The sequence below is a fragment of the Glossina fuscipes genome, unplaced genomic scaffold (genome assembly GCF_014805625.2).
Source record: "Glossina fuscipes isolate IAEA_lab_2018 unplaced genomic scaffold, Yale_Gfus_2 262, whole genome shotgun sequence".
NCBI lineage: Eukaryota > Metazoa > Arthropoda > Insecta > Diptera > Glossinidae > Glossina > Glossina fuscipes.
The window spans coordinates 276,088-303,909 of record NW_023998605.1 but is presented as its reverse complement, the minus strand read 5'-3'; the positions used below and the strand labels follow the sequence as shown (position 1 = coordinate 303,909).

Sequence of the window (27,822 nt, the reverse complement as noted above, 5' to 3'; positions counted from 1 at the left end):
TCTTTATGCAATCGTAAACGTGAGAGCATATGCTAGAAGAGAAAAATTACGACTAGAGTGTTATCAGTATTATATGTATTATATGTCTTGTGATCTTGTTACTCGTTCGCCAATGTGGCCCCCTCTTACAGTTTTTCGAAAACAATAACACTTTGGTTCTTTGTCGAATTTTTTGTTTCAATCTAGCGTTTCTTTTTTTGTAAGCGAAATAAACTATCCGAATTTTTTTACATTTCCAACCGCAAAATTAATGGCATTAAGTCTTACGTTTTTGTTGTTCCGATTACCGAGAACACATACACTTGATAATGTTTCAGATATGTGTACATATATATAAATATTTCCGATCTCCAAAGACTTATGCTGATGGTGGCTATATTAACTTGATAATCGAAACTGCTAATCCAATTGACCTTAGCTATAACCACGTCTACCTATTTTCTAGATCAACGGACGGTAAATTGACGAAATCGACTTAAATTTAAATCGACTTGTATTTGTATGGGGTCTTAAGTGAATATTTGTAGGCGTTGCAAATGGGAGGTCACGACAGATTTGTTTTGTCTTCCTTTGGAAAGGGTGTGATTTTTAAAAGGATAAAATGTCTTATGTTACATATATATATATATATATATATATATATATATGCTTTCTTGCTATTTCGTAAAGCTTTGACATATTTTCTAAGTGAGACTTTTTTTATGCGGTCCCTCTCTACCGCATAAAAACAAATTTTCTCTAATATGCTGTGAAAAATTATTTCTTATAGCTGTTTATGAAGTTTTTGAATTTTTTTTTGTGCGTTTTTTTTTCTGCGGTCCCTATCTACCGCACAAAAACAGGTTTGCCTTTATATATGTTTCTGCTACGGCTGAGTTGGTTGGTAACATAAATGTTACAAATAGGCCGAGAAGTCCTTCTGGCTTGAGCTATGCTGAAGTGGCATCTCCTCCCATAGATGTCATTCAATCTTCTCAGGCGTCATCGCCCAAAACTAATAAGGGTAATAGTAAATCGTCCTCTCCTCCTCGCTCTTCGAGTGTAAATTCTGGTCGCCAAACTGAGCAGGTCGCACAAGCTGCTCGTGCAAGTGTGGTTACCCCCTCTATTTTTTCCCCAACTCATAACTCCCCATCCGTTAGCCCTGCTGCTCCCAGTACTGATGACATATGCTTGAAGGCAGTTCCTCCCAGAAAGGCAATATTTGTGTCAAGACTGGCACCAGATACATCTGTTGAAAACATAAAGGGTTATCTGGCAGCGAAAACCCCTTCTGTTAATTTAAAGCGAGTTAGTATTTTCAAACTGGGTCCTTCTCAATCTAGAGCTATCTCATCTTTTAAAATTCTAGTTCCGACCGAAAATATGGATTTGATTTTAAATAAACCTTTGTGGCCGGTTGGATCCTTAATTAAGGAATTTATCCCTCGGGACCGACCCCGTAATGCGAATGCATTAGCTCTTTCCTTTTCAAAAAACTAAATATTTCTTCAGCCCCATTTTCTCTCATTTATCAAAATGTTAGGGGTCTAAATTCAAAAATTCGTTCTACTTTCCTAAATTCAGTGAGCACGAAGTTTTCCTGACTGGTCTTCACTGAAGCATAGTTAAAGCCGGATCTACATTCGTCGGAACTTTTCCATAATTCGTTTCAAGTTTTCAGACACGATCGGTTGTTTCGCAATGTTGGTGATGTTTTAATTGCCATTTCTTCGGCAATTCCCTCCTATTCACTTGAATTTCCAACTATTCCCGACGTTGAATTTATTGCCATTCGAGTGAAATTTCCTAATAAACACTTTTATGTGAACTGCTCCTATATTCCCCCAAATTCGGATATCTCTGTATATAAAAAACATGCCGCCCTCATTTGTGAAGTGGCCAAGCAATCTAAACCTACCCATATAGTCCTTGCGTTGGGTGACTTCAATTTGCCTCAAGTCAATTGGTTTTACAGTGATAGTTCTGGCTGTTTGATTCCTACCTCACATCTGATAAAGCCGTTGTGTTCTTCAATGAATTATTTGATAATAATTTAGTTCAATACAATGGTACCCCTAATTCCAATGGTAGATTTCTTGATCTCTGCTTTGCAAATTTTCCTGAGGTTTGCGTTAATCGTTGTCTTCCGTTTAGTTTACCTGAGAATCCATATCATCCAGCATTGGGTGTTTCCTTTCATTACAAGTATGTTGGTTCGTTGAACTTCTATAACGTTCAAAATTCAAATTTTTCATATAAACATTATTATTTCCATAAAATCAATGTTTCCATACTAAAATCACATCTTTCTCATATTGTGCTCGATTTCTCAGAGGGAAGCATTGATAGCTTACTGTCGTCGTTCTACAATATATTAAATCAAGCTATTTCTGCATCCGTTCCGATCAAGCAGTCCCGTCCTCGAAGCAAGGGTCCCCCGTGGTTTAATAAAACAATTAAACAATTAAATATTACAAGAATAGGAAAAACAAGCTTTTCAAAAAATTTTCGAAAAGTGGTTCTTCTCTCGACTATTTCGCTTACTCTGTTGCACGGCATAAATTTAATTCCCCCAACCGCCAATACTACTGCAGTTACCTTCAGTTTGTTAAATCCTCCTTGTTTGCTAACCCTAAATACTTTTTCAAGTTCGTTAATTCCAAAAGAAAAATCTCCATAAATCCGTCGTTTGTGTCTTTTAATGGCTCCGAGTCAGCGGATGATTTTGAAACCTCAAATCTCTTTGCGGAATACTTCCGACAGAACTTTTCAACTGCCAATTTTGATTTATCGGTAAATTATCCATACCCGATTTCTAATTCGATTTCAATTCCTAACTTTGTTATATCTGAAAATGACGGTTTTGAAGGATTGAGCTCTCTGAAATATAATTGTTCGCCAGGACCTGATGGGATCCCCTCATGTGTACTTATATCTTGTGCTGGCGAGCTTTGTGATGTTATCTCAAAGATTTTTAATAAGTCTTTGAATTTAGGTGTTTTCCCTTTGTGTTGGAAGACTTCTTTCCTTATTCCTATTCACAAAAGTGGTAGTAGGCAACTTGTAGAGAACTACAGAGGCATTGCCAAGTTGAGTGTCTTACCTAAACTGTTCGAGCGAATTGTGGCTCAGCATATAGCCTTTTCCATGAAATTTTATATTTCTCCTTTCCAGCATGGTTTTCGAAAGGGAAGATCTACGGTGACCAATCTGGTGGAGTTTACTTCTCATGTTTTCAAGGCTTTTTCTTGTGGTTCTCACACTCTTTGTCATTTACACTGACTTTAGCAAAGCGTTTGATATGGTTAATCATAGACTTCTTAGATTTAAACTCCAGACCTCTGGCTTTCCCCTCTTCTTAGTGGAACGGTTAAGCTCTTATCTGTATGGTAGATCATTCAGGGTTTTGTTTAACCTCATTACCTCGGATGAATTCCCCGTGACTTCTGGCGTACCTCAAGGTAGCCACTTGAGACCTATTTTATTTAATTTATACATCAATGATTTGCCCTCCGTGATTAAATTCAGTGAGATTTTAATGTATGCTGATGATGTGAAACTGTTTTCTTCTTTTTCCGTAGAATCGCAATCACATCATCTTCAAAGTGATTTGAACAATTTGGTTGCATGGTGCTCTCTCAATCTTCTGAAACTAAATCTAAATAAATGTAAGAAGCTTTCTTTCTTGAAGGAAGTCGTTCAGTACTCAATACTTCATTGATTCGCACAGGTTGGAAGACGTCGATTCGTTCATAGATTTAGGCGTTCTATTCGATTATAGGTTACGTTTCAATTTGCATATTGAGTCCTCGTTAAGCAAAGCTAGGTCCGCGCTTGGTTTTATAAAGAGGTGGTCCAAAGAGCTTGATGATCCTTATATTACGAAAAGGCTTTACACGTGTTTGGTTAGACCTATACTTGAGTATGCCTCCGTTGTGTGGTCTCCTTCATATAGGTGCTACGTAGATTCAATTGAATCTATACAAAAGCAATTCTTGCTGTTTGCCCTTAGGAATTTGGGTTGGGACCCGATTTCCCCTTTTCCACCCTATGAATATAAGTTGCTTCTGTTATCCTTACCGTCACTCGAGAAACGTAGATTTGTTCTTGGGGTTTCCTTCTTAATCAAATTAATAAATGGTGCAATTGACTCGCTCGCATTACTTCGTGAGATAGGCTTTAATGTCCCTAACCGTTTCTCTAGGCACTTTATGTTGATAAAGCTTAGTCAATGCAAATATAATTTTGAACTGTTTAACCCGCTCAGAGTTGTTTGCAAGAACCTAAATGATGTCTATCATCTATTCTCATTAACGGACTCTTTAAAGTCCATTAAAGCAATATTGCTTAATAAGCGCGATTTACCTATGTCATACTTAAACTGACTTAACCTTAAATATGTCATTATGAGTCGAAAATTAATTTGTTGTTAACAATTATCGGTTGCCAGGCTTATGCATGTTTGCGATGGCTTAGGAGTTCACTTGCAATTTGGTCCTATATCGGTTGTGGGTGTGGCTCTATGCTAATTGTGTACATGCTTTTTTTTTTTTTCTTTCTTTTTTTTTCCTCCTTATTTGTTTTATTGTACTTATACTAAGTTTTATTATTAATTAATTTTAAGATTTACTTAAGAGTCAATTGAACTCGACTGCCATTTTGTTTTAGTTGAGTTTCTTGTATAAGTGGAATAAATAAATAAATAAATAAATAAATATACATATGTATATGTAACATTTATATATATGTATATGTAACATTTACTTATATCTATATTACTTATATATCGTTGCTAGGCATATTTATGTAAACGTAAATGGATTGTTATATACATGGGTTTTCGAGACGTAGAAAAGAATATGCGAAAAATGTAGGCAAAGTATGTTATATAGTCCTAATACAATGAGTTTCCCTTTTTTTCTATATATTTCTTCTTTCTATTTTCTCCTTTATACATATCACGATAGTGTAGAGGCAAATGACTCTTACTGAGAAAGTATTTTACCGTACGTTCAGAAATTGGTTCAACGAGAGGTATTTAAATGTTTAATGAGGAAAAACAAAACATATTGAATGCTTCTAGAATCGGCGGACGAATTTATTATCAGTAAGGAAGCAAAACGCTTCCTTACAAGATTTTCAGTGTACCTGTAACTAATCCAAACTCAGCCAAAGCAATCAGGTCTCGCAATATTGGTGACAAAATAGAATTCACAAATTTGTTGGATTGCAGCGTTAGTTCTAATAGTCTGCATGACCTAATAGATTGGGAAAAAGTGCAGATAATAAAATTAAATGATAACAGATAATAACATTAAATGATAACTAGTGCGTAAGTAACTCAGTTGAGGATTGCATGGCGCCAGTGGAAGAAATTGGACGTGCCACAGCGGGTACTTTGAAGTAAACGAAGAAAAAGACATTCTAATAAAATACAACAACGGAACAATAAATCTTAATGGTTAAAAATTCTTATCTTCCAAAACAAGTGATAACAATCCCCTAGCAGCATTCCTACAGCCAAAAGACAGTGGAGAGACCAATAAAGATGTTCTGCCCCTAAAACATCTTCAAAAACCCAATACTAAGTGCATAAAAAAGTGAACATTTTAAAAAGGAGAAAACGAATATTTGAAGCACTTGCAGCTGGAATCGTCATTTGGAAATTCCGAAACGTTGAATGTAAAAAAGGAAAAAAGAGTGTAAATGAAACCCCAGATCAACAACTGGAAAAAATGGAAGCGTCACCGACAAGGAAGCATAGAAATATCTACTTGTTATTTCCACATTAACAGTAAGGACCATTAATGGAGGAAGAGTTAACATAAGCTTTGAGAATCCTAGTAATATAATATAAATGATTATGAAAATAAATATTAATCGCAATCGGCAGTAGATATTAATTATAAAGCATAAAGATTCCCACGGATATTGTTGGCATTACACAAAATCATAAAATAATATCAACAGCATCAAAATCAAAAAATTAGATAAAGATATGACAATATAAAGATCAATTTGCTACCTGAATAAACAATAAATCCCAACGGAACAAAGGCACTACAAGATTCATCTTTATAAAAGAACATAAACGTCGGCTGCCGCAGTCTAAATGTGATACACTAATCAGCAAATACCGGATTAAAGATAACCACATCATATAATAGAATATGAATATAAATTAAGCTGCACAATTGGAATTATAGCTCTTTTATTATTATTATTATTATTTTAATTTTAGACTAATGAATTGAATTCTTAGACTAAAAAAAAGACATTGAGCACTAGCAACACAGGCTATCGGCTCTTTTAATACTTGTATATATATATATATATATATACAAAACGCATATACGTTATTTTGGTCGAGCCGATGGTGTTCATTGCTAGCGCTTGTTTTCTTGAAATGCATACAAATTAATTTGTGCGCAATATTATTGAAATAGCATATATTTCACGGAAGTGCTTATATGAGAAATTTATATTTACTTTGTCCAAATTTTCTACAATTAGTCAGGGCTTACTTATTCTTATTTAAATGGGAAGTCAAAAAATAGAACCGTCCGATAAAAATTTTCCACATCAGTATAGTATGCCGTAATATTACCATTCATCGATTTTGTTGAGAAATTTGAAAATGTCGAATTTATTTTATGCGTAGCGACTCTTTTTTAAAATAGCGCGTTATACGAGGATTTATCACAAAAGTTATCCCTAATCCATTTTCAATAGGTTTCGTCCTTGAATGAAAAGACGCCAGTGTACTAAATTTCCCCAAAACACCGTGGTCCTTAGGTTGAATAAGGAAATACATGGACAGTTGCAAACTTAAATTGATTTAGAAAACGATTCTGATATACTCAGCACTGCGCCCATCTTAAGACCTTCTGCGTGTTAAACATATGTGCACATATTTCGTCATGCCATGTAACACAGGTCGAATACGTCAGTGGCGGGCAAAATTTTCAAAAGAAAAAATCAAAATTGTTAAGCGGAAGGGAAAATGACGGTATCGAAGAAACATACGTGCATGCGCGCTTCATTTCACTAGTAGCAGTTGCAATCCAGAATTACATTGCCCAATTAGAATCTAATAAGGACGGAATTCGACGCGCGATTCGGCCTCTACTAAGTTAAGCCTTTTAGGTAATTTCAAAGCTACTGCTCCAAAAGTCATTAATCAACACCCCTGAAACTGATTTGAAAAATAAATTGAAAATACAAACAATAAAACCTGACATTATGTTTAATAATTCGATATCGGTATCCACAAAATTAAGTTATGAGAACAATTGATAAATACTTAATGTGAACAATGCATAGCCAGATTGTAGGGTAAAGATAGGATTAGCCATCAAGGTTTAGAAGATGAGTTTTCTTCGAGGAATTAAAGCAGTTCCGAAACGAATAGATTGTTTTTAAGCAGCGTAAAAAGAAATAAAGAGAACAGCGAACATTCCGGCATTGCAAAAAAGGTTAAATCTATTGATTCTATTAAGGAAGGCTCAAATCGTTATGCTTGCAACAGATATTAAGGCTATAATACCCAATAATACTTTAAATCTTCTGGGGATGACAAACAATTAGTCCTAAGTTAAGAGATTTTCCAACACGAGAAAGCGATTTTGTCGGCAAATATGCATTTGCAATGGCTAGAGGCTGCGAAACCATTCAAATTTCGTAAACTATATCCACTCATTTCATTTACATATGATGTGTAAACATGAATAAATGCTAAAAACTACGGCGCGTATGTCTAACTCTGAAAGCAACTTCTAGCCGAAAGTGCTCCTTGCACGTTACCGAAAGTAATTAAACAAGAAAAATTTAAAAAACGGAAAAAGCTACAGCTCTTGAAAAACCTTTGCGCACAGTATTCTACACAAGAACTCTGAAGAGCAAAGAATAAAACCTTTGCAGGAAAACCGACATAAAGTTTGCGCGGCTACTATATTTGGATGCGTGCAATAACAGTTGCCCCTCTGTCAATATATTACGCGGATTAAAAACCGGTTTTCTTAGGAATAAAATTAAATTTTCTTTCGATGCAGTCATCCTATGGGAAGTGAGCAACGTATTAAGAAAACTTTAATGAACGAAATAATTTATTTTACATTTACACACTTTTAATTGTTATACCGAATTAAATTGCAAGCAATTCTTCCTCTTTTTTTTATTCATGTAGAAAATTTTAATTTTTTACACAATTACTGTCTACAAAACAATATACAATACAGTTATGTCAAATTGGTCACATCATTCAACGGTGAAGTTTTCAACATGTTTAAAAGTGAGAATCTAAAAAACCCTTAAAAAGCCGTGTAAACCTTACATTTGTGGCCAAGTTGAGGTAAAAGGGGGAAAATTGAATGAAATTTTATTTTCTAGATATTTTTTTATTTGTAATTCAAGTTTGATTTATTTTTGTCTCACGTTTGAACGACAATTTGAAAATTTTTCCATGTCATCAGACTGTGCATGCAGCGCATCAATATAATAAGTGTCGAGTGATCATTCAATTGTGTTTATGACAGTTGATTATTGATGAAATGTTGTGTGATAAAATAAACGTTTATTAACCGGAGTATAAAGTCTTCCTGTATCTGCAATTTTGGTCAAACTTTCTATTAGTAAAGCAATGTTATTGATCAGTTCCTTTTTAACTATTAACTAGGTGATTGATTAGTATTAACATGAAAGAATTTTTCTTTGTGTATTTGTTTGAAATGCAATATCATTGATATTACAGCTTATGTATCTTGAACGTCTGGCATTCAGGTGCAGAGAGAACAATAGATAGTTGTCACACGCCTCATTGACTGTGAAGAGTCATCTAAGAACATGAAACATTCTAACAGCCCTTGTTCTTTAAAAATAATTATTTGGCAATTATTTCTATGCAATGTACGATAATTCAGGGGTTGCTCTTAGATATCACAATCACGCACCTACTTAACGTGCGTATTGAAGAATGTCAAATGAAACTCCATCACTTTAGTGTAGAATGTAAAAATTAACATTTTATTATAAAAGTTTTACTCTCAAGTACATTGCATATTAAAATAATTTACAATCGCAAATATTGTGCATTGTAAATAATAATTTTTGACATCAACTTATACCTTTAAGCCACACGTTCAACTTCTTCTGTAAATAATTGCTTGACTGCTATGTCGACCATTCAGGCCAAACATATTAATATGTGTTATAAAATGACCTTTCTACTCAATATTATTTCAATTGTAATTAGCAGTCTTTGTTTTGTTCCTTTGGGTCGTTCACCAAAGTTAACAAAGCAGATTTGACACGTTTTTTCACTTTAAAAATATTTAAAAACGATGGGAAGTACTTCACAGATGTTTTCTATCAGGAATCAATAACTATTTAACTACGCAGTCGTGATGCTATGAGCTATGGATAATGACTTTAAATTAAAATTACCGTGCTATTATGTTCGTTTGATTTGAGGACAATTTTTTTAACTCGTCATGAAACCATTCACAAACGTTTGATATTAACCAAATTTAACAAGCCACACTTGCCAAAACGTTCATTCACATTTGTTAGAACTAGACAAAATGTCATAATACTACCATATTTCCTTTTAGGTGGGGAGTTTATAGGTTACCTTTATTAGCTCTGCCAAACACTTTTAGCTTGGAAATTATTTCCTTAATTAAGAGACATGGCAGTTAAATCTATGCGGGGCTCACGGTCGACTTTAGTGACGATAATAGGTAACGTTTGTAACTGCGAAAAGGCGCGCGCTTATACTGGAAACGTGCAGAGTGGGCACAAAATTGCTCCAATTCAATTCATTTTCAATATCGTTTGTTTTTAAGCGTAGCACATAAACCTCCAAATGTCTCAAAAATTGGAATCTGTAATTTGAACAGAAAACAAAGTGTAATTATTAAGGCCGACCCTTCCCGAAGGCTTTAACGTTTTACTTATTAAATCACATTAAAAAACGCTTCTTTAAAAAAATCGATAGCGTTAGTATGTTTTACACATATGTATAATGATGTCCATTGTGGGCACTCTGAACAATAACAACTTACTAAGTCAAATACTATTTTTGCCTGGTCTATAGAAAGACATTTAGCTTAAGTTTTAATGCTTCGTGCACGTCGATGTAAATTGAGTTGTTTAGACGCATGGACGCAAATAAAAATATTTGTAGCGAAAACCGAAATGAAAATGAAATGAAAGATTTTGCTAACGCCGATAATGATGATGTCAAGCAACAGGAAGTGGTACTGCGCTTGCGTAGTTTGTAGCTTTGTCACACATACAAGAACCGCGTTTATATATTTAGTTGTAAATGAAGATACCTAAAAACTACTCATATGTGTGTGTTCCAAAAAAAGCCGCAATAACACAAGAGGGCACTTTATTATGAATGCATATATAATTTGCCCTCTTAATATGAACAGAATAAAATCTCAAAACACACACCAACAAAAGTGACCAAAACAAATAACAATTGTCCTTGAAGCTTCTAAAGGTCTACGCAAGTATACATACATTTCAAATTGCCCGCGTTTGCGTTTGTTTTACAACATACTAGAGTGTGTTCAGCTACATTTTCAACGTAGAACCACTTAGCAGCAGTAGACAGGACACTATCGGTTAATGTGCATAAAGCTATTAAAGCCCAACGCATACAAACTTGTGCAAAAATCTTAACACATGCATATGTTTACGGTTCATATTTTACAAATAAGTGAAAAACCTAAGAATTGACGAAAATTTATAATAAAATATTAAATATATATTTTTTACTGCCTAATTATAAACATTGGCATAACTAAAACAGTGACGACGACGCATATGTAATATCTACTAATTGTACAACTTTTTCGTTGACGCTATGTCGCATTTGTTAAAACGTACCAAAAAATCGTGCCTTAAGGTGAGCGAATTATGTTGAAAGTAAAATAATGGAACAGGCAGGGGACCAGGTAGAGACTCTTATCAAAAAAGAAGACAAGATTACTTAATAGTTAAATAAGAACTTAGAAATATTGATTGCGACCAAAGAAAAATATCAAACATGGCTAGAATTAATTTTAAACTAGGCTAAAAAGCTCATTAAGTAAATTAAATGAAAATTGTTTTTATTTATTTTTAAATTTAGAGGATGACGGTAGACTCTCTGGAATAGTGGTATTGAACTTAAGTAGCTATCGTCTGTGATATATATTTGTCAAAAATTACAGAGCGAGGTTTAGCTACGAAAAATAATAATTCGATTATTCCTGAGGCGCCTTCCACGCGTTTCCTCTAAGGGGTAATTACACCACGTGTGTTGTTTTAGTAATCCAAATGATTCCTTATATATTTAAAAACGGTTTACTAGGCCCCAAATTTTAAATGGCGTAGAAACTCGATTTTCCTCACAAGTTCCTAGGGCGTTATCACAGACACTATGATGACATTGGATAACATAGGAAGCACAAAATGATTAAAAACTTTAATCGCAGATTATTAGTATTGTAATTAATTTAGCCAGAGAAATACAATTCTTATACTAAAGTCTTAAAGCACTACCATCTAATCCTATCGGCTTTATTGAAAAGTCTACAGCATCTAAGATTTGAACCCACGACCATTAAGTTGTTAATCGAGACCATTAAACTGCTCGGTCACTCAGGCGCAGATTAAAAGTATAATAAAATAAATAAATTATATAAAAATTTTTTTCAGCCAGCAAGATTCATTAAGCGAAAATAAAAGAAGCGCCACGGTTATCAATTTGCACCGGTAATGCCTTGCAAGCGTTTGACGAGTACATACAGACTGACGTAATTTGCAATCATTTCTCGAAGGCATTCGGCAAGGTAGATTATAATTTGTTCATCTTTAAGTTGAAGTGTCTTGATTTTGCCGGTAATAAGGTTTCGTGGATTCGATATTATTATTATTATTGGTGGATGCTCTTTAATTCTTGTTTTTCTCGTGTTTCTTCTGCTTTGTCTGGTGTTTTTCAGGGTAGACGCCCTCGTCCTATTCTTTGCTATTTGTGAATAATCTTCTCAGTTGTATTCAGATTTTTAGAGTTTTAAAATTTGTAGATAAGGTACAAATTCACTTCAGATCATTCAGGGTTCTGTTCAACTTCATCACCTCGGATGAATTCCCCGTGACGTCCGGCGTACCTCAAGGCAGCCTTAGGAACACTTTAATTTATACATTAATTATCTCCAGTCGTTGATTAAATCCAGCCCGATCTTAATGTACGCTGACGATGTTAAACGATATTTGAATATGCCTCCGTTCTGTGGTCTCCTTCCTAAAGTTGCTGTGCAGATTCAATTAAATCAATTCAATAGCAATTCTTTCTGTTTGCCGTTAGGAATCTGGATAGGGACACGCTTGTCTCTTTGCCTATCCATGCAAATAGGTTACTTTCTTACCGTTACTTGAGAAACGTAGATTTATTCTTGGTGCCTCCTTCTTCAATAAGTTAATTAATGATGCTATCGATTCGTCCACATTACTTAATGACAGCTTTAATGTCCTTAACCGCTTTTCTAGACACTTTATATTTATTAAGCTGAGCCAATGTAAATTATGAGCTGTTTAACCCGTTTAGAGTTGTTTAGAGAAACCCAAAATGATGTCTATCACTTAATCTCAGTATCGGATTCCCTAAAGTCTATCAAAACAAATTTTAATTAATACGCGCGATTTGACTGCGTCGTTTTTAAATTAACTTTTAATCTTAACATCTCATTATGATTCGAAAATTAATTTCTGTTGTCTACTATATCGGCTTTTGCATGCTTGGCTTAATGGCTTAGGGGTTCACTTGCAATTTGGTTCTGTACTGCTTGTGGGTGTGACTCCAAAAAGTATATTTTATATTGATCAGCATCAAGTCCTAAATCGATTTAAGCAAGTCCGTCTGTCCGTCCGTCTGTAATGTCTATTGTAAACATTCTTCTCGTCGCAAAAATGAAACTATCGACAGCAAATTTGGCAGAAACAGTGGAAGTTGCGCGCGGGTTTGCACTGAAAATGGACCACAATATTATAGTGTATCAAACTTTAATTGTTTTTCAATACCTTTAAAATGCGCAGAAACAAGCTTGAAAAACACCATAAAGTGTACAAATTCTTGGCCTGTTCGTATGTCCAACTGTGTGTTTGTGCAACTTTGTAGCATTTGTGGTAAACATTCTCCCGTTAGCGAAAATGAAGATATTGCCCACAAATTTCTGGAATTGACCTAAGCTTTTCAAAGTAGACACCTAAAACATCCACATGGCTACACGAAAAAAACCTTTACTTCGAAAATAGAAAAAATCAGCTGCGCCCATAGAGCATGAAAATATTATTCTTTTACTTCTTTTGTCTTTTTTAGCGTACCGGTGATGGGTACAAAAGATACAGTCCCGACCGAATTTAACAGTCTTACTTGTTTTTCTTTCTTATTTATTTATTCATTAACTATTAGTCAATTATTATTATTATTTTTTTTTCTTTACTTCTCCCTTTATACTTTGCACTAATTTTTAATATTAATTAGTGTAAGATTTAGTTCTAAGAATCAATTCAATTCAATTGTTCATTTATTTTAGTTGATTTTCAGATGTAAGTAAATAAAATATAAACAAATAAATAAAAACATTCTTTTAACGTGCTTCCTAACTAGCGTTACCTCCGGAGCGACCTGAATAATTTGTTTGCCTGCTCAGCGTTTAACGGCTTAAGAAGAGCTTAAGAAAGTTATCTTTCTGACTACTTCATGTTTAAATAATAGCTATATTCTGGAGCGAGCACCGAGCATGAACGACTTGGGAATTGTCCTCGACGCTAAAATCAGGTTTAACTTTCACATTGAGTCTTCTCTTAATAGCGCTAAGTCTTTTCTGGTTTTCATTAACACGTAGTTTAAGAAGATCAAGGATCCTTCACGCAAAGCAGTCATAGTAGGCGCTGCATAAAAGCAAGTTAATAAGAATAAATTTTGTTAAAGAATGGGTAACGATATACTAGGTGGGCAAGAGAAATTAGACTTTAGATGAATTCAGTTCTTTCGGATGATGACAAGCGTATTATATTCTCAATAATTCGAAAAATGTGAGAATAAGCGTCCAATTTGTTTACATATGTTGAATAATTGTTCAAGTATTTGTATAAAAATTTGGTAAAGTACGAGAGTAAGCGAAAAATGTGAGAATAAGCATATAAAAATTTGGTAAAGTACGAGAATAAGCATATACAATTCTCAATAATTCGGTCATGCTTGCAGAGCAATCAGTTGCAGTGTGCGTATAAATACTACGTGGATCTCATTAAGTCCACCCAATATCAATTTCCGCTTTTTGCTTTACACGACTTGGGTTGAGATCGGCCGTTGGCAATATGCCCGTACACGAGTAGGTTGAAGTTAATTGCTTTATAGTCGTTTCAGAGAAGAAGCAAAATGATGAGAAGGCATTTGTTAAAAAAATGGACGATGACGCAGTTGGGCAGACGGCCGGATGAACCAAAGATGGGCATGCTTAGGTACATTCCAAATTTGAGACTGGTCAACAATTTATATACTTTGTGCGGTTTTTGAAGCTTGCTTCTGTGCATTATACAGGCATTAGAAAAATTAAGTTTTGATACACTATAATATTTGATAGACGAGCCAGTTTTCTCCAGTTTGGTACAATATACACTTACTGCTGCGTTCAATTTTTGTACTTTTATCTGCTATAATTTACTAGTAATGAGCAAAAACCCAGTTTTTGCTTTTGAAAACAAAGGTTTCCTCTCTTTAAGTAATACTGTAGACATTTCCTTCAACCGATTTTGCTCACTTTTAATAGCAACCCGCGTGCAAGAGCCTCCACTGCTTCTGGCGAAATTTACTTTTTCAGTTTTGCTGAAATGAAAATAATAGTTTCTGTTACATCTTGAATGTTGCTTGTTGCCGCAATTAACAAACTCTAACGCACCTAATTTACATTTTCTTTAATATTATGCGCCATTATTTAATAATTAATAGGACAAAGTGTTGAACTCAGCAATATTTCAGCTCAACAATTTCTTTAAGCCTTCCTCTGAAGCTAATTCTCTCTTTCGGCAGCCTTCTTCTCTAATAGAACGATTAAAGAGAACGTTTCAATGTTAATATAATCTTATACATAAATTATTCAAATCTGCACTGTCGTTTAAAGCTAATATAATTCCCAGAAGTACCCATTGCTTCTTACAGAAGACTAGTTCCTAAAGCTTAATAACTCAACATACAAAATACAACAAATAACATGAGTTAATAAATCTACTTTTCAACATATTTTTGCAATTCATTTTCACCAACTCTGAACTGGATTTCTTTAAGATTTCTAAAAAAACATACATGTTTGCAACAACTTCCTTCGTTGAAACAACATTTAACATATAGACGTCATACAGATAAGGTTTAACAATATATTAGACAGCAGCAATTCAAAAATTCTTATTAAGCTTGGCCGTTCCATTGCCGCAAATTGGACGAAGAGCACTGTCTTCTCTCTCGATTTGATCACAAAATAAATCTTTCGGGTTATCTGTTAACTAATTTGAAAGTAACCAAATAAGAAAATGACTTTTTCATCTAAAACATCAATGACATGAAATAATTGGCTGCTTTAGAGTTAAATAGCTGACCTCAGTTCAATATTTAGTTTGCAAGTCGGGTTTTTCCTAGTAAAACCAAATCTCACCGATTATTCCAAATCAGTTGATTTTTATTTTTTTAAAAGCTATACAAACACTATTGAAAATGTTTACTTAACTTAAGATTTTGTGAAATAACTGCGTGTTTCTGAGAATTATGACAATAGATTTCAATGTTCGAAACGTGACCGTGAACAATATGTTAAGCATGAAGTTGAGTCCTTTATATGTTACTTAAATATACGTCTTTGACATAACTAACCTTTTCAATACTTAATAGTACAAAGCCTACTCTTTAGTGTGGAATAATTTATATTCTGGGCCTAATATGGATTCATCAAAAGACCTGTCTACATTCGTTGACCTGACAGGATTCGTCAAACGACGGTTTATGCCGGCTACAGTCCTCAACACATGGCGGGCTTTTTAATCACTTTCAAACAAATGTGATCTTTTTTTTAATAAAGCTTTCGATCGAATTAACAAAGATCTGGTAATTCCGAAACTAGGCTCGTGTGGTTTTCGGTGCTTTCATACACCCCTCTAAAGGATTAGAGTATACTCATTTTCTCCAAATTTTTGCAACATTCAAAAAGATCCCATAAAATACGTAAATTTATAATCGGCATCAAATCGTGAGTCGATTTCAACATGCCCGTTTGTCCATCTGTACATTCTATTTATAACTTATTAAATTTTGTCTCATGTTCAAGAAATGTGCATTTCTCCATTAAGTTTTATTGAGTTCGTCTTATCTGGAGGAAGTAATTGAGTTACTCTATTTAACGTCCAACTTAACAACGTTACCACTGACGTCATTGCTTTTATATATCATTTTAGCATATGCAAATAGGCTTACATATTCCACATCTTTCGTTTCCTTCATTTTCCAGATGTGGATCCCAGCTGTTCGAGAATGTAAAATTGCCATTATTAAACCTATTCCCTCATTGCGCATTTTGAATTTAGGTTATTGCGTAAATCTAAACTTAAAGTATATTAAACTCTCAAACATCTTCAAGTTTGTTTGCTTTCGAACTTGAACGCTTGCTTTTGCTTGTGTTATAAACACGTAAGGATACATAGAAACCATTATTGGAACCTTTGCATATGTAGGCTAGGAAAACAAGATATTTTCCTTTATTTCATGACGTACCAAATGTAATTTCTTTCTTTATATGGCATGGTACAAAATTAATGTCCGGTCAGACACGTATATATCAACGCTGTTGACAGACTCATATGATTTGTGGCTAGCCTTCAAACGAAACACTTGTTTGCAAACCACAGCTGTTTTACCGACGCTACGTTTTGGTCGCTTCGGAAGGCAAATTCGCCATTAGGCTTACTGCACATTTGAGTGCGAAGTGTAGTAATGAATCCATGTTCATTTATTGTCATACATCGAAAGAAAAAATCCTTTTTGTTGCGCCTCAACAACTCTCTGAGTCATCAACACGTTGTTGTCAAAAGTGAAAATATTCTTTTAAGCAGAGCATTCTCATGCAAAAAACATTCATGCAAAGCAGTAAATACACTGCCTTCTGATATGTTTAAATTGTCAACTATCTCACACAGAAATAATTATTTATTATAATAATAAAGTAAAATAGATTCGTAGAGTGTCTAAATAGAAGATGGAAATCTACTATTCACTTTTTGCTCTAAAATTTCGCAGAATTTAATTATATTAATGTTTAGCGATTGCGACCGCCAGGGAATCTATTCGATGGTATTAGGATGCTTCTCAAACCAAGACTGAGCATTTTTGCATTTAGAACTTCGTCATTGAGGATGTCGAAATATTCGATGGCAGTCCAACTAGTGATGTGAACGAGAAGACCAGCCGAATATCATGATCCCATGCTTAACTACAGCAAGCAGGCGGCCCGGATTGGAAGCTTGTTTTGGGGTTTTCCATACATAAATCCGACCGCTTGTAGGAAACCATTCGAATAATAATTCATCGGACCATACGATGTTTTCTCAACCGATAAGTCTTCAGGTTAGACAATCGTAACACCACTTCTTTCGCAGCTTAGTACCGGCAGTCCTTCCATGCAGCTCCCACCTTACCGTTTTTTTCGAAGCAATATTACTCAGGTGAGTGTTGAATTTTGTTACTTATGCAGCGGTAGCGTTATATGATCGGACGATGTTTTACCATGTTTAGCGTTATCATTACCATTAACACTGTCGCTCGTGGAATACGTGCGATAATGGGGTAGATCACCTGTTTTCGCCACTGATGTTGCCGTTACCCGCGCGCCAACAATTTCCCCTTTTTCAAAATCTTAGAGATAGCACATTTCACGGGCAGCTCGTTTTAATCGTCGCAGAACAAAATGCGTAATACACACTGTAAGATTTGACACGTAACTACTAGGCGCATTTTAGAAGCAGTATTGCCAACGTGAAACAAGATAGTGCTTTATCAGATAGTGTTTATATTATTTTGTCCACTTAGTTAATATCCGATTGTCCAATTAGTTAATATCAAGGGATGTAACTGTGAGGTTGTCATCGGACAAAACTTTTTGGTTCCGCTTAGGGCAAAGATAGGCTTAGAAAATAGATTTGGACAGAAAACTGTCTTCAAAACGGAATTCTCTTGTCATATGAAGACAATTCAAACCGCTCAAGATCCTGCATTCATTGAAATAAATCAATCGATTTAGCTCACTTAAATCGTGACGAAAATTCTAAGTTGAGGAAACACTTGTTGAATTTCAAGATTTATTTTACAAAGGCGTTGTTACGTCCACATAGGAAATACACCATGAAATTCCAACATAAATCGATAAACCGCTCTTTTTAAAAATATATAGGGACCCACAAGTTCACGAGAAAGAAATAAAAGACCAAATAAGCGAAATGCTTCAACAAACCATAGTTCAACAACAATTCCCTCTGGATGGCAGCAAAGAAAATGAACCAATTTGGTATTAAAAATGGAATTATAGAAAATTCAATGAATTCACTAAAGCTGATAAATTTACAATTCTTAATATGCAAGCAATTTTGGATAATCCTGGTTTCCACCAAAATTTGGTAAAAGAAAAGGACAGGGCAAAAAAGGCATTTTCAACGGCATTAGGTCATTATGAATTCATTCCTATGGATTGAAAAATTTAACATTTTAAGGACTGATGACTTCCACTTTAAAAGAATATATAAATAAAATTTTTGCGGTCTACTTTATCGCCGTCTTAGACAGTATTTAAAGTCTTAGCACGTCATTAGATGAGTATTTACTGAATTTGAAAACAATTCTGAAGCGCTTTCGAGAAGCTAAGTTAAACATACAAATCGATAAGTGCAACATCTTCCAGAAGCAGACGGATTTTCTGGGTCTCATCCTTACATGCGGAACTTTCAAAAACTTTGCACATCGCGAAAAAACTGCTTGAATTGCTAGCTATACTTTGGCCAGTCAAATTTTGTTTGACTCTACTTGTATGAAGTTGAATTTGATTTAAACACAGACCACTAACTACTTAAGTTCGTTAGTCTACTTAATGGACTACTAATTGAAAATTGCGAAGATTGAATGTATTAAGAGTAGAGAAAATCATATTGCTGAGTTCTTGAGTCGCTTAGATGTTCATACGAACGCAATCAATGCAAAGAAAAATTCGTTCTTCTTTTGTGGTTGAAACAATCCACTCTCAAGAGAAGGAATTAAATGACAAATACTCTACGTTAAACGTAGTTGTTAATAGATTCCGAAAGCAAATAATAATAATAGATAATAAAAATGATTGGGCAGCACAATTATTCGCTAAAAATAATATATATATATGGGTAGACCAGATTTAAGCCCTGAGAACAACGGTAGTATATCTTGCAGTCATTCTCTGATCGGCTTTGTGGCAATTTGCTCTAAAATAAACGAAAGAACTTACTATAAGTTTCAAAAAGCAATTAAAGAAATTTTTCCGAACGGGTCTGATATTAAATTTGTGGAATGCTTTCATGTTGGGAGACATAGATAAGGAGGAAATAAAAAGATAAATAGCGTTGTAACGCAAAAACAAAACAGGAAACTCGGGAGTTATTCCAATTAATTAGTGGATCGAACGTAGAGTGTGTAATTCTCAGTTAAAAACAATTATTCATGGAACCACAAATAATTATGATTTTTTTCCATCTGCAGAATATCGCAGAAATCCAATAAAACTCCAATTGCGAGACTCTGAAACTCCTTTCCCTACAGATGAAATAATTCATAGATCAATAGTCTGCAATCTTTCATAACTTTCATAGATAAAATCATTAAGTATGCTATACACTTTCATCTTGGGGATAGAAATGGTCAACTAATGTCTAAAAAATAAGATAATTTTTAGCACTAAACGGAAAAGTAAATAAGTTTGCTTTTGATAATAAGTTTAATACCGAATATATTCTCAAATTTTTAAACGTAAGAAACATAGAATGTTATGCCACAAAAGCTAATAGCCGTGCAAGCAACACAGATATTGAGAGACTAAACAATACAAAAAATTACTGTCGAAGTTATCCCACCGTCCCCACATTTTAGTTTTTGCTAAAAGGTGGGTTTTTTTCACACTTGTTTCGCGCCTCTGCTAAAATAATTGATATTTGAATGCTACTGAAAAATTAGCAAAATGATTAAAAAAAACTGGACAAAAGTAAAAATACAAGCGTAAATAAAATAAGAAATCATACAGAAATATTGTAAGAAACCAAAAAAAAAATTTTTACTACTATTTACCTTATAGTGTATGTATTTTATTGGCGAAAAGTTATAAAGTGTTGCAATTATGTTGCTGATGAATGTTGTTAATGAAATCTTTATCTTATACTTGTTTAAGAAGTTATATGCATAGTATTGAGTTGTCACCATTTTTCTAAATATGAATCAATACCCGCGTAGAATTTTATTCGTATGGGGCAGTAGTATGTGTCATCCGGCAAAAATGTTCGTGCGCGCTTTTGTGTGCGCTTGTTGATTATCAGCCGCACAAAATTTAGTTATCACTTTTTGGTATTGCGTTGTATATTCTAAGCCTATGCTCTATATTTTATTTTATTTAAAGACAATATGGCACCTAAACGAATTACAATCAAAGAGATTATATATAAAATAGGACATTTCGCAAGCAACATTTCCGCAGCAAAATTATTAAGCACTAGTTGAAGAGATCCGATAAAACCAAACAATATTAAAGACAGTACGAGAGGGTGAACGAACTGGAATGAGAGTATTTACTGAAATTTAGACAACGGGCGTGCAAAAGACTACACACTATCAACATCTGTGTGCGTATTCAATAAAAAAATTTTATAAAAATATTTTCTATGGGATCAATATAATGATCCACATATTTGTAGCTAAAAAAAATTAAATTCGAATGAAGATTAATGAGGTCCAGCCTCAAACAACGGAGGTAATTTAGAAATATGAAGAAAATGAGTAACAAATTTACCTATATAGATGTTTATATTTACGAGTTCAGAAGAATTTTGAACTAAAGTTGGAGTGGAGGAGTTTGTATGTCAGAGCAACTTGATCGTTGCTATTATGTTTGATGGTTGCTATGATGCTTGTCCCTGCATACGTACATGTTTTTGTGTACATGTTTTTTGACGATAATAATATGCTGAATTATAGAAAAGTTGTAATTCGTAGATCTAAGTTTATTTTTTAAGTTCAATAAAATCATTTTTTAAAAACCCAACAGGACAAAAACTATAATTAGCGTGATGGCTTTTCAATACTCTTGCGTCATTGCATTCGTCTGGAAAAAATATTACTAAACGATTTACGCTTACTCAGTCCATTTGTATATTTTAAAGACATTGCGATTTTGATTTACAACATATATAGTATTTCAAGGTCATTGCTTATTGCGTTTGTCGTTCCACAACGAACTTTAACACGAAGACGACACAGATCCTAAGATTGATGTTTTTATAATGTTTCGATATTTGAGTTATCATTTGTCACTCATAATTCTATACCATAGTACCAAATATATTGCACGATACTCTCATATAAAATGCATTTACTTTTTAGATCATACCGCACCTCACGAAAAGTTAGCTAACAGAATCTCCTGGTTTTCAAGTTGAGATGTCGACGTTTAACGTTCATGTAGTGTTCCCATAAGCGATCAATTTGTAAACCGAGACATTTTATCCAACGTTGTCTTCTCGAAAAACAAGGGAATGGTAAGAAGTCTAATTCAGCTTGTAAGAATTTTTTAGCGTTTAGATTTACATTCCATTTACGCAGCAGAGTTTCGTTGAGATGATTTTATGGATCAATAAGAATCATTAGGAGAAAATAAAATTGTCATAGAACCTCCATATGATGCAATTATCAGCGGTAGAAAGGTCTTTGCTACTTCTAGGAATGCTTCACCGTAATAATTTTTAGAACAAGATTTATTCCAAAAAAAAAGTAATCTTCGTAAATAAATTCTTTTAATTACTCTAATACAAATGAGCTAAATAGTCTCCGCAGTTTCATAAAAAGTTGAAGAGTGGCTCAACCTTAACATATTAGTTTGGGAAAAAAGAAATCCATTATTCTCATATGAACTTCAGGACTTTATTTAACATGCTTCGGATTGTCCGATTTGGGTCAAATATGCACTGTTTTGTTGTATGATTTGTTGCCATTTTAAAGGTAACTTCAAAATGCCTCTCTCATAGAAGTCCTGGTCTCTATTTGCAAAAAACTCTAGTAGTCGATTTTCACAATCCTCCCTAGATTCCAATTTTTTATCATTAAAGAAATTTTGCAATGCAAGAAAAAGATGATAATCGCTTGGTGCCAAGTCCGGACTGTATGGCGGATGCATTAAAACTTCCCACCCAAGCTCCCGAAGTTTCTGGCGAGTCACTGTAGATGTGTGTGGCCTAGCGTTGTCCTGGTGGAACACGAGACCTCTCCTGTTGGCCAATTCTGGCCGTTTCTGGTCAATCGCTATCTTCAAACGGTCCAGTTGTTGACAGTAGAGATCAGAATTTAGCGTTTGGCCATATGGAAGCAACTCATAATAAACAATCCCCTTCCAGTCCCACCAAATGCATAGCAAAACCTTCCTGGCCGTTTGAGGTGCTTCACCGCTCTTTGACCACGATCGTTTTCGCACAGGGTTATCGTATGTGATCCATTTCTCATCTCCAGTCACCATCCGTTTAAGAAATGGGTCTTTCTCATTCCGTTTGGCCAAGGCTTCGCAGATGGAAATTCGATCCATCATGTTTTTTTCTGTTAATTGGTGTGGCACACAAAAATCGAGCTTCTTTTTGAATCCAGCTTTGTGTAAATGGTTTAAAACTGTTTTATGGCTCCTGGGCGATGTTACGACTGCTAACATGCCGGTTAACTTCGATCATTTCTCCGATTTTATCGACATTTTCGACGACCGGCCTACCTGTGCGAGGTGCATCTTTAACATCAAAAAATTCCTGAACGGAATCTACGAAACCAAAATTGCACATAATTGGCTGTTACAGTATCGGAACCATAAACGCCATTCACAATCTTAGCCACCTGGCTTGCATTTTCGCCTTTGTCAAAGAAAAACTGTAAAATGTACCGAATTTTCTCTTTGTTCACTTCCATTTTTAACACGCTGTAACTCACAACTGAATGCACCAAACAAAAAACAGCAAAAGAATTTTTTTTACTGCGAAATGTCACCTTTCCAACGAGCATAAATATGAAATTGTTTGATCGATACTTTACGAGAAATCTATCAGTGCAGCCATCTACCGAAAAAATAATATTTTATTATTTAGTTTTCTACCTTCTTTGATATCAGCGACCGACATCCGCCTAAGTTAACCAATCCAAGGGATCCAACGCGACGTCTAGGCAATATAATATTGGTTTTCTATTTGAAGTTACAGTTTTTATTATGCCGAAAAGTTTCTTTTACACGAAAGAGAAAATGTTCAGCTTTCTGCATGTCATTTCTAACCCTACCTCTTACAGAAACAATTCGGCTTGTCGATTGCATGGGATGTTTGGTTGCTTTCACTTGCGTTGATGTTGGCCAGGAAATTGTTGATTTGTTCATTTCTTCTTCCAATTAAACGTAAACGTAGATTCTTCAAACACTATTAAAGTTCCATGCTATTGTCTTCTTTACCTACTCTTATTTCTGACTATTCGTCTAACACTAACGTAGTTATTATGATGTCCAGACTCAATAAAATTTCTACGATTAGATATAGATCCAGCTTCATGAGTTAGACTTGCAAAATCCTTTACTGCATTTCCAAGTTCTGTAATCTTCAATTAAGTTACACATTTTTGTCGATCCATGTCCACACATGTCAGTATCGCTTTTATGACTGATAACGTTACATTTTACAGGGGGATATGCGAAAAGTTATCAGAGTGATCAGAACGTACATCGTTCCTGTTGTAAATACAAAATAATTCACAATCACTTTTTCCACTTCATCTGGATAGTTTAGAGACTAGGAGGTTCATCACATTAAATGAGTGTTGGACGGAGTTAAGACGACACACAACCTGCTTTTAAGTGAAATCTTCAACTACAGAAGAACAGTTAGGATACCCTACAGTGTTTGGTAAGAGTGTAACTGTTATTAACCTTATCAGTATTATGTCTAACTGATTCTAATCAAGATCAAGATCAAGAATGTATATACATTATAGGTTCTATAATGTGTATAAATATGCGCACATCTACGTACTTATGCAATGTGAATATAACGTATACTTTTCTTTACTAGACGAAAAAATATCGCTCAAATTCGTGGTAACCAATAATAAGCAGAGAAGAAGATTTCTATTCATTCCTATTCCTGCTATAGTTTCATTGTGACTTTTTTCAAAAATGTGAAACTGAAAGCCGCATTAGATGCCATACTTTTGTAACGTTTATAAGTAATGAGCTGCGCAACTTTGTGATCATTAACTTGTAAGCGACACTTTCCTTTCACGTTTCCCATCGAAATGGTGCCGATTACTCGAAAATGTTTGCAAAACACTTGCAATGAAATTTTTCTAGTGCTGATCCCGATACACATACCAAAGCATAAACCCTTTTCGATTCTATGCACCATCATTCCAGAAAATGGCGTGTTACGAGATTTAAGATCACTGAAATATAGTTGCGCATACTCAAATCATGCTGCAATAAGCTATGTAGAGTTATCTCAAGAATTTTCAATCATTTTCTGAAAGGTGGTGGTGTTTTACCTTTTTGTTGAAAGAGACAAGAGCCAAGTTGAGCGACCTTACTACATTTGCACGAATTGTTACTCAACAATTAGTTTTCGCTATCAAATCTCATGTGCCTCCATTTCGACAAGGCTTTCTAAATGGAAGATCAACCGTTACGAACCTATTAAAGTTTGCTATCTGTTCAAGCTTTTCTCTAGTGGCTCTTGCACGTATGTTGTATACATTGATTTTAGTAAACTTTTGGCCTAAGTTATTCATCTTTTATTTATTTTCTTAAGCGCAGTCATATCTGAATGTACGCTGACGATGTTAAATTGTTTTCTTTTTTTATCCTGGAATCTCGTACTTCTCTTATCTCCTTCAATCTGAGTTCGATAATTTGATTACGTGGTACTCACTAAATTGTATACACTTTAAAAATACCCAACTTTAACTTTAAAAATACCCAAAAGCTTTCATTCTCATGGAGGAATTCACTCAATACTGGGGATTACAATGACTCACTAAAGTTAAGAAATGTAGATTCGCTCATTGATTTATTTTATTCAACCGAAGACTGCGTTTTACATTGGTCTGCTCATTAATGAAGCTCGATTAGAGCAATGGTCCAAAGAGCCCAATTACGCACATGTTACAAAAAGGCTGTACATGAGCTTAGTGAGACCAATACCTGAGTGGTATCACTAACTCGTCAGCATTGCTAGGGAAAATAAACTTCAATGTTCCTTCTGCCTTTGTGACGTGTGCAAAGACCTGTTAATATTAAACGAACAAATTTCTTTTCAAACGTTAGGTAAATTCCATTACAGCGGACGTCATCAGCCTAATATTAAACTTAAAAGGCTATTATACATAATCTGGCGAACGAGACCAAGCATTTCACGTCTTTTCTCAAAGGGAAGCAGACTGAAATGAATTTTAATCAAGATGGAAAGTTTCAAAATCGACAACAGTACATATATTTTTTTAGCGCAAACATCAGAAAAACATCAGAAAATTTTATTGGATGTGAATAGTTTTCAAATTCCGTATTTGATGCTTGCTCAGTAGACTTTACCAAAAAAATTTGCAAATGTAATAGACGTCACAGACGCGTCCGGAGAAATCCTTCCACTTTACGATCAGAGTTTACGAATTTAAAGAAGTGACAGTTGCAGTGATGTTAGGGAATTATAATACCAATTAGCGCTATGCTATCATACTACAAACTATGGCCCGCAAGTAAATCAAAACGTTCGTACTTCTTCAATAGCCGGCTTTTCCTATTGTGGGCCATTCTTAAAAGCTTAGTAAACAGAGAGGGAAATTAGCGGAAGCACGAATGCTTTAAAAAGCTAAATGTGAACTGTGTGCCTCTTGTTAGTCTAAATCCTAAATCATTTCCAATGTATGCCGATCATTATTAACTTTTTATTTACAATTCTTCATCTTGCGATCCATTTAGCGTAAGCAATAACGACGAGTGTAAAATACTTTCAGACGAAATGAAGGGATCAGCGCAAAATAAAGATAAAGTAGTATCCCAACTAGTTTACTACCAGTCACTAGTGTGGAAGCTTATCATTTAAGCTTATCAATTAAAATAGAGTTATAATAAAAGAGACTTAGGTTAGGACATCAAAAATCCGTATTAGCGGATATCAGAAGGGCGCATAATATACCGACAACACCGTTGAAAACCCATGAAAATTTGACCGATTAACATTATCAAGACCCAAGTTGCCACCGAATAAAATGGCATTTCCCCTCACTATTTTTATGTATCACTTAGATTAGTTGTTGTATTTCTTCGTTTTGATAATTTCGGTTTGCATTGTTATTGAACACAGGCAGATTAATGATATGTTAATGAGTTCTTATTTCTACAAGTAACTTTTTCGCTCTATATTCTATTTTTAGCTCATACGAAAAATTTCATCTAAACAAATTTATTTGAAGCGTTTGGAAGAGGAAGCTGTAACGCCGAGAAATGAGGGCTGTTTAATTGATTGTTCACATTCTTCGAAAGACGAAAAAATTTGTTCCAACAAAGTAAAAGCAAAATATCTTTCTATACCTACTTTTGCTAGTTCCAAAGAGTTGGATGGTGAAGTGAAGGAAGGTAGGGATCGCGGCTGTCTTTCTAAACACAACGGCGAGGACTACAATAGCAAGACGGAAACTTTTAAAAACGTCGCAGAGGGGCGGAGGGGTAAAAGTTCACCACATGTAAGTGAGACCGCCTCTGCAATAATACAAGCAGATATGGAGCGCATTGATAAAGATCTTAAAGAAAGTATTCTGTTTGAAGATGACAAGCAGCTAGATGTAATATTTGAAAAGATTAATTACAAACAAAATGTACGCTACCTTCGTCATACACCGTCCTCAACAAGTTTGGATAATAATAATTTAAATTATGCCGCCGATGATGATCACACTGATGAGAGCTATAGACCTTGCACTGTTTCCCCTATTACTAATAATGAGCAATCCTTACGAATGCGTGACGATCTAATTTTGAGCACCGTGGGCAAACGACAAAATAATAGCTTTCTCCCGGTTAATGTAACCTTAGGTTCAAAACAAGTAGATAACTATCAAGAGCTTGTCATCACCGAAGAGCCTGACTATTTTCTGAAAATGACAGCGGTTGTAAAATATGACATTAACGGTAATTCTTTGGAGGATGAAACCCAATGGAATACCTACGAACAAGCTAAAAATTATCAACATCACTTTTCCAATGGCCAATGGAAAGGAAATTGCGCATATTTTTTGAATGATTCACCGAAATCAAGTTTTCATTCCAGTTCTACAACTATAGAAACGTGGATAGAAGAAGAAGAAGACGAGTTGTAGATACGATGTTACTAGGTGAACAACCATTTTGTTCATATCGTAAGAAACATTGCCTTAATAAATAACTAAAACCTTTTAACTAAAAATCACTTTGAAAGCCAATTAAAAAAGAAAAATGTTATGTCTTATAAATTTGTTATAGC

The 27,822-nt window shown here is 34.5% G+C and overlaps 1 protein-coding gene and 1 long non-coding RNA gene across 3 annotated transcripts in view; one reads left to right on the top strand and one right to left on the bottom strand.

Moving 5' to 3' along the window:
* LOC119642827 overlaps positions 1 to 10,191 on the bottom strand; it is a 37,948-nt gene extending 27,757 nt beyond the window's left edge. The window contains exons 1-2 of one of the 2 annotated variants that reach the window (XR_005248130.1): positions 9,933 to 10,191; positions 9,611 to 9,863 (exon numbers count right to left, since the gene is read on the bottom strand). This is a non-coding gene — a long non-coding RNA (uncharacterized LOC119642827). The remainder of the gene's footprint in view (positions 1 to 9,610; positions 9,864 to 9,932) is intronic. The other variant, XR_005248131.1, reaches the window with a different exon arrangement.
* Positions 10,192 to 10,622: 431 nt separating this feature from the next.
* On the top strand, positions 10,623 to 27,679 carry LOC119642822. The gene is made up of 2 exons (XM_038042099.1): positions 10,623 to 10,897; positions 26,738 to 27,679. The coding sequence occupies exons 1-2, from the start codon at positions 10,856 to 10,858 to the stop codon at positions 27,677 to 27,679; spliced, it is 984 nt and encodes a 327-aa protein (XP_037898027.1). The 5' UTR covers positions 10,623 to 10,855.
* Positions 27,680 to 27,822: the final 143 nt, after the last annotated feature.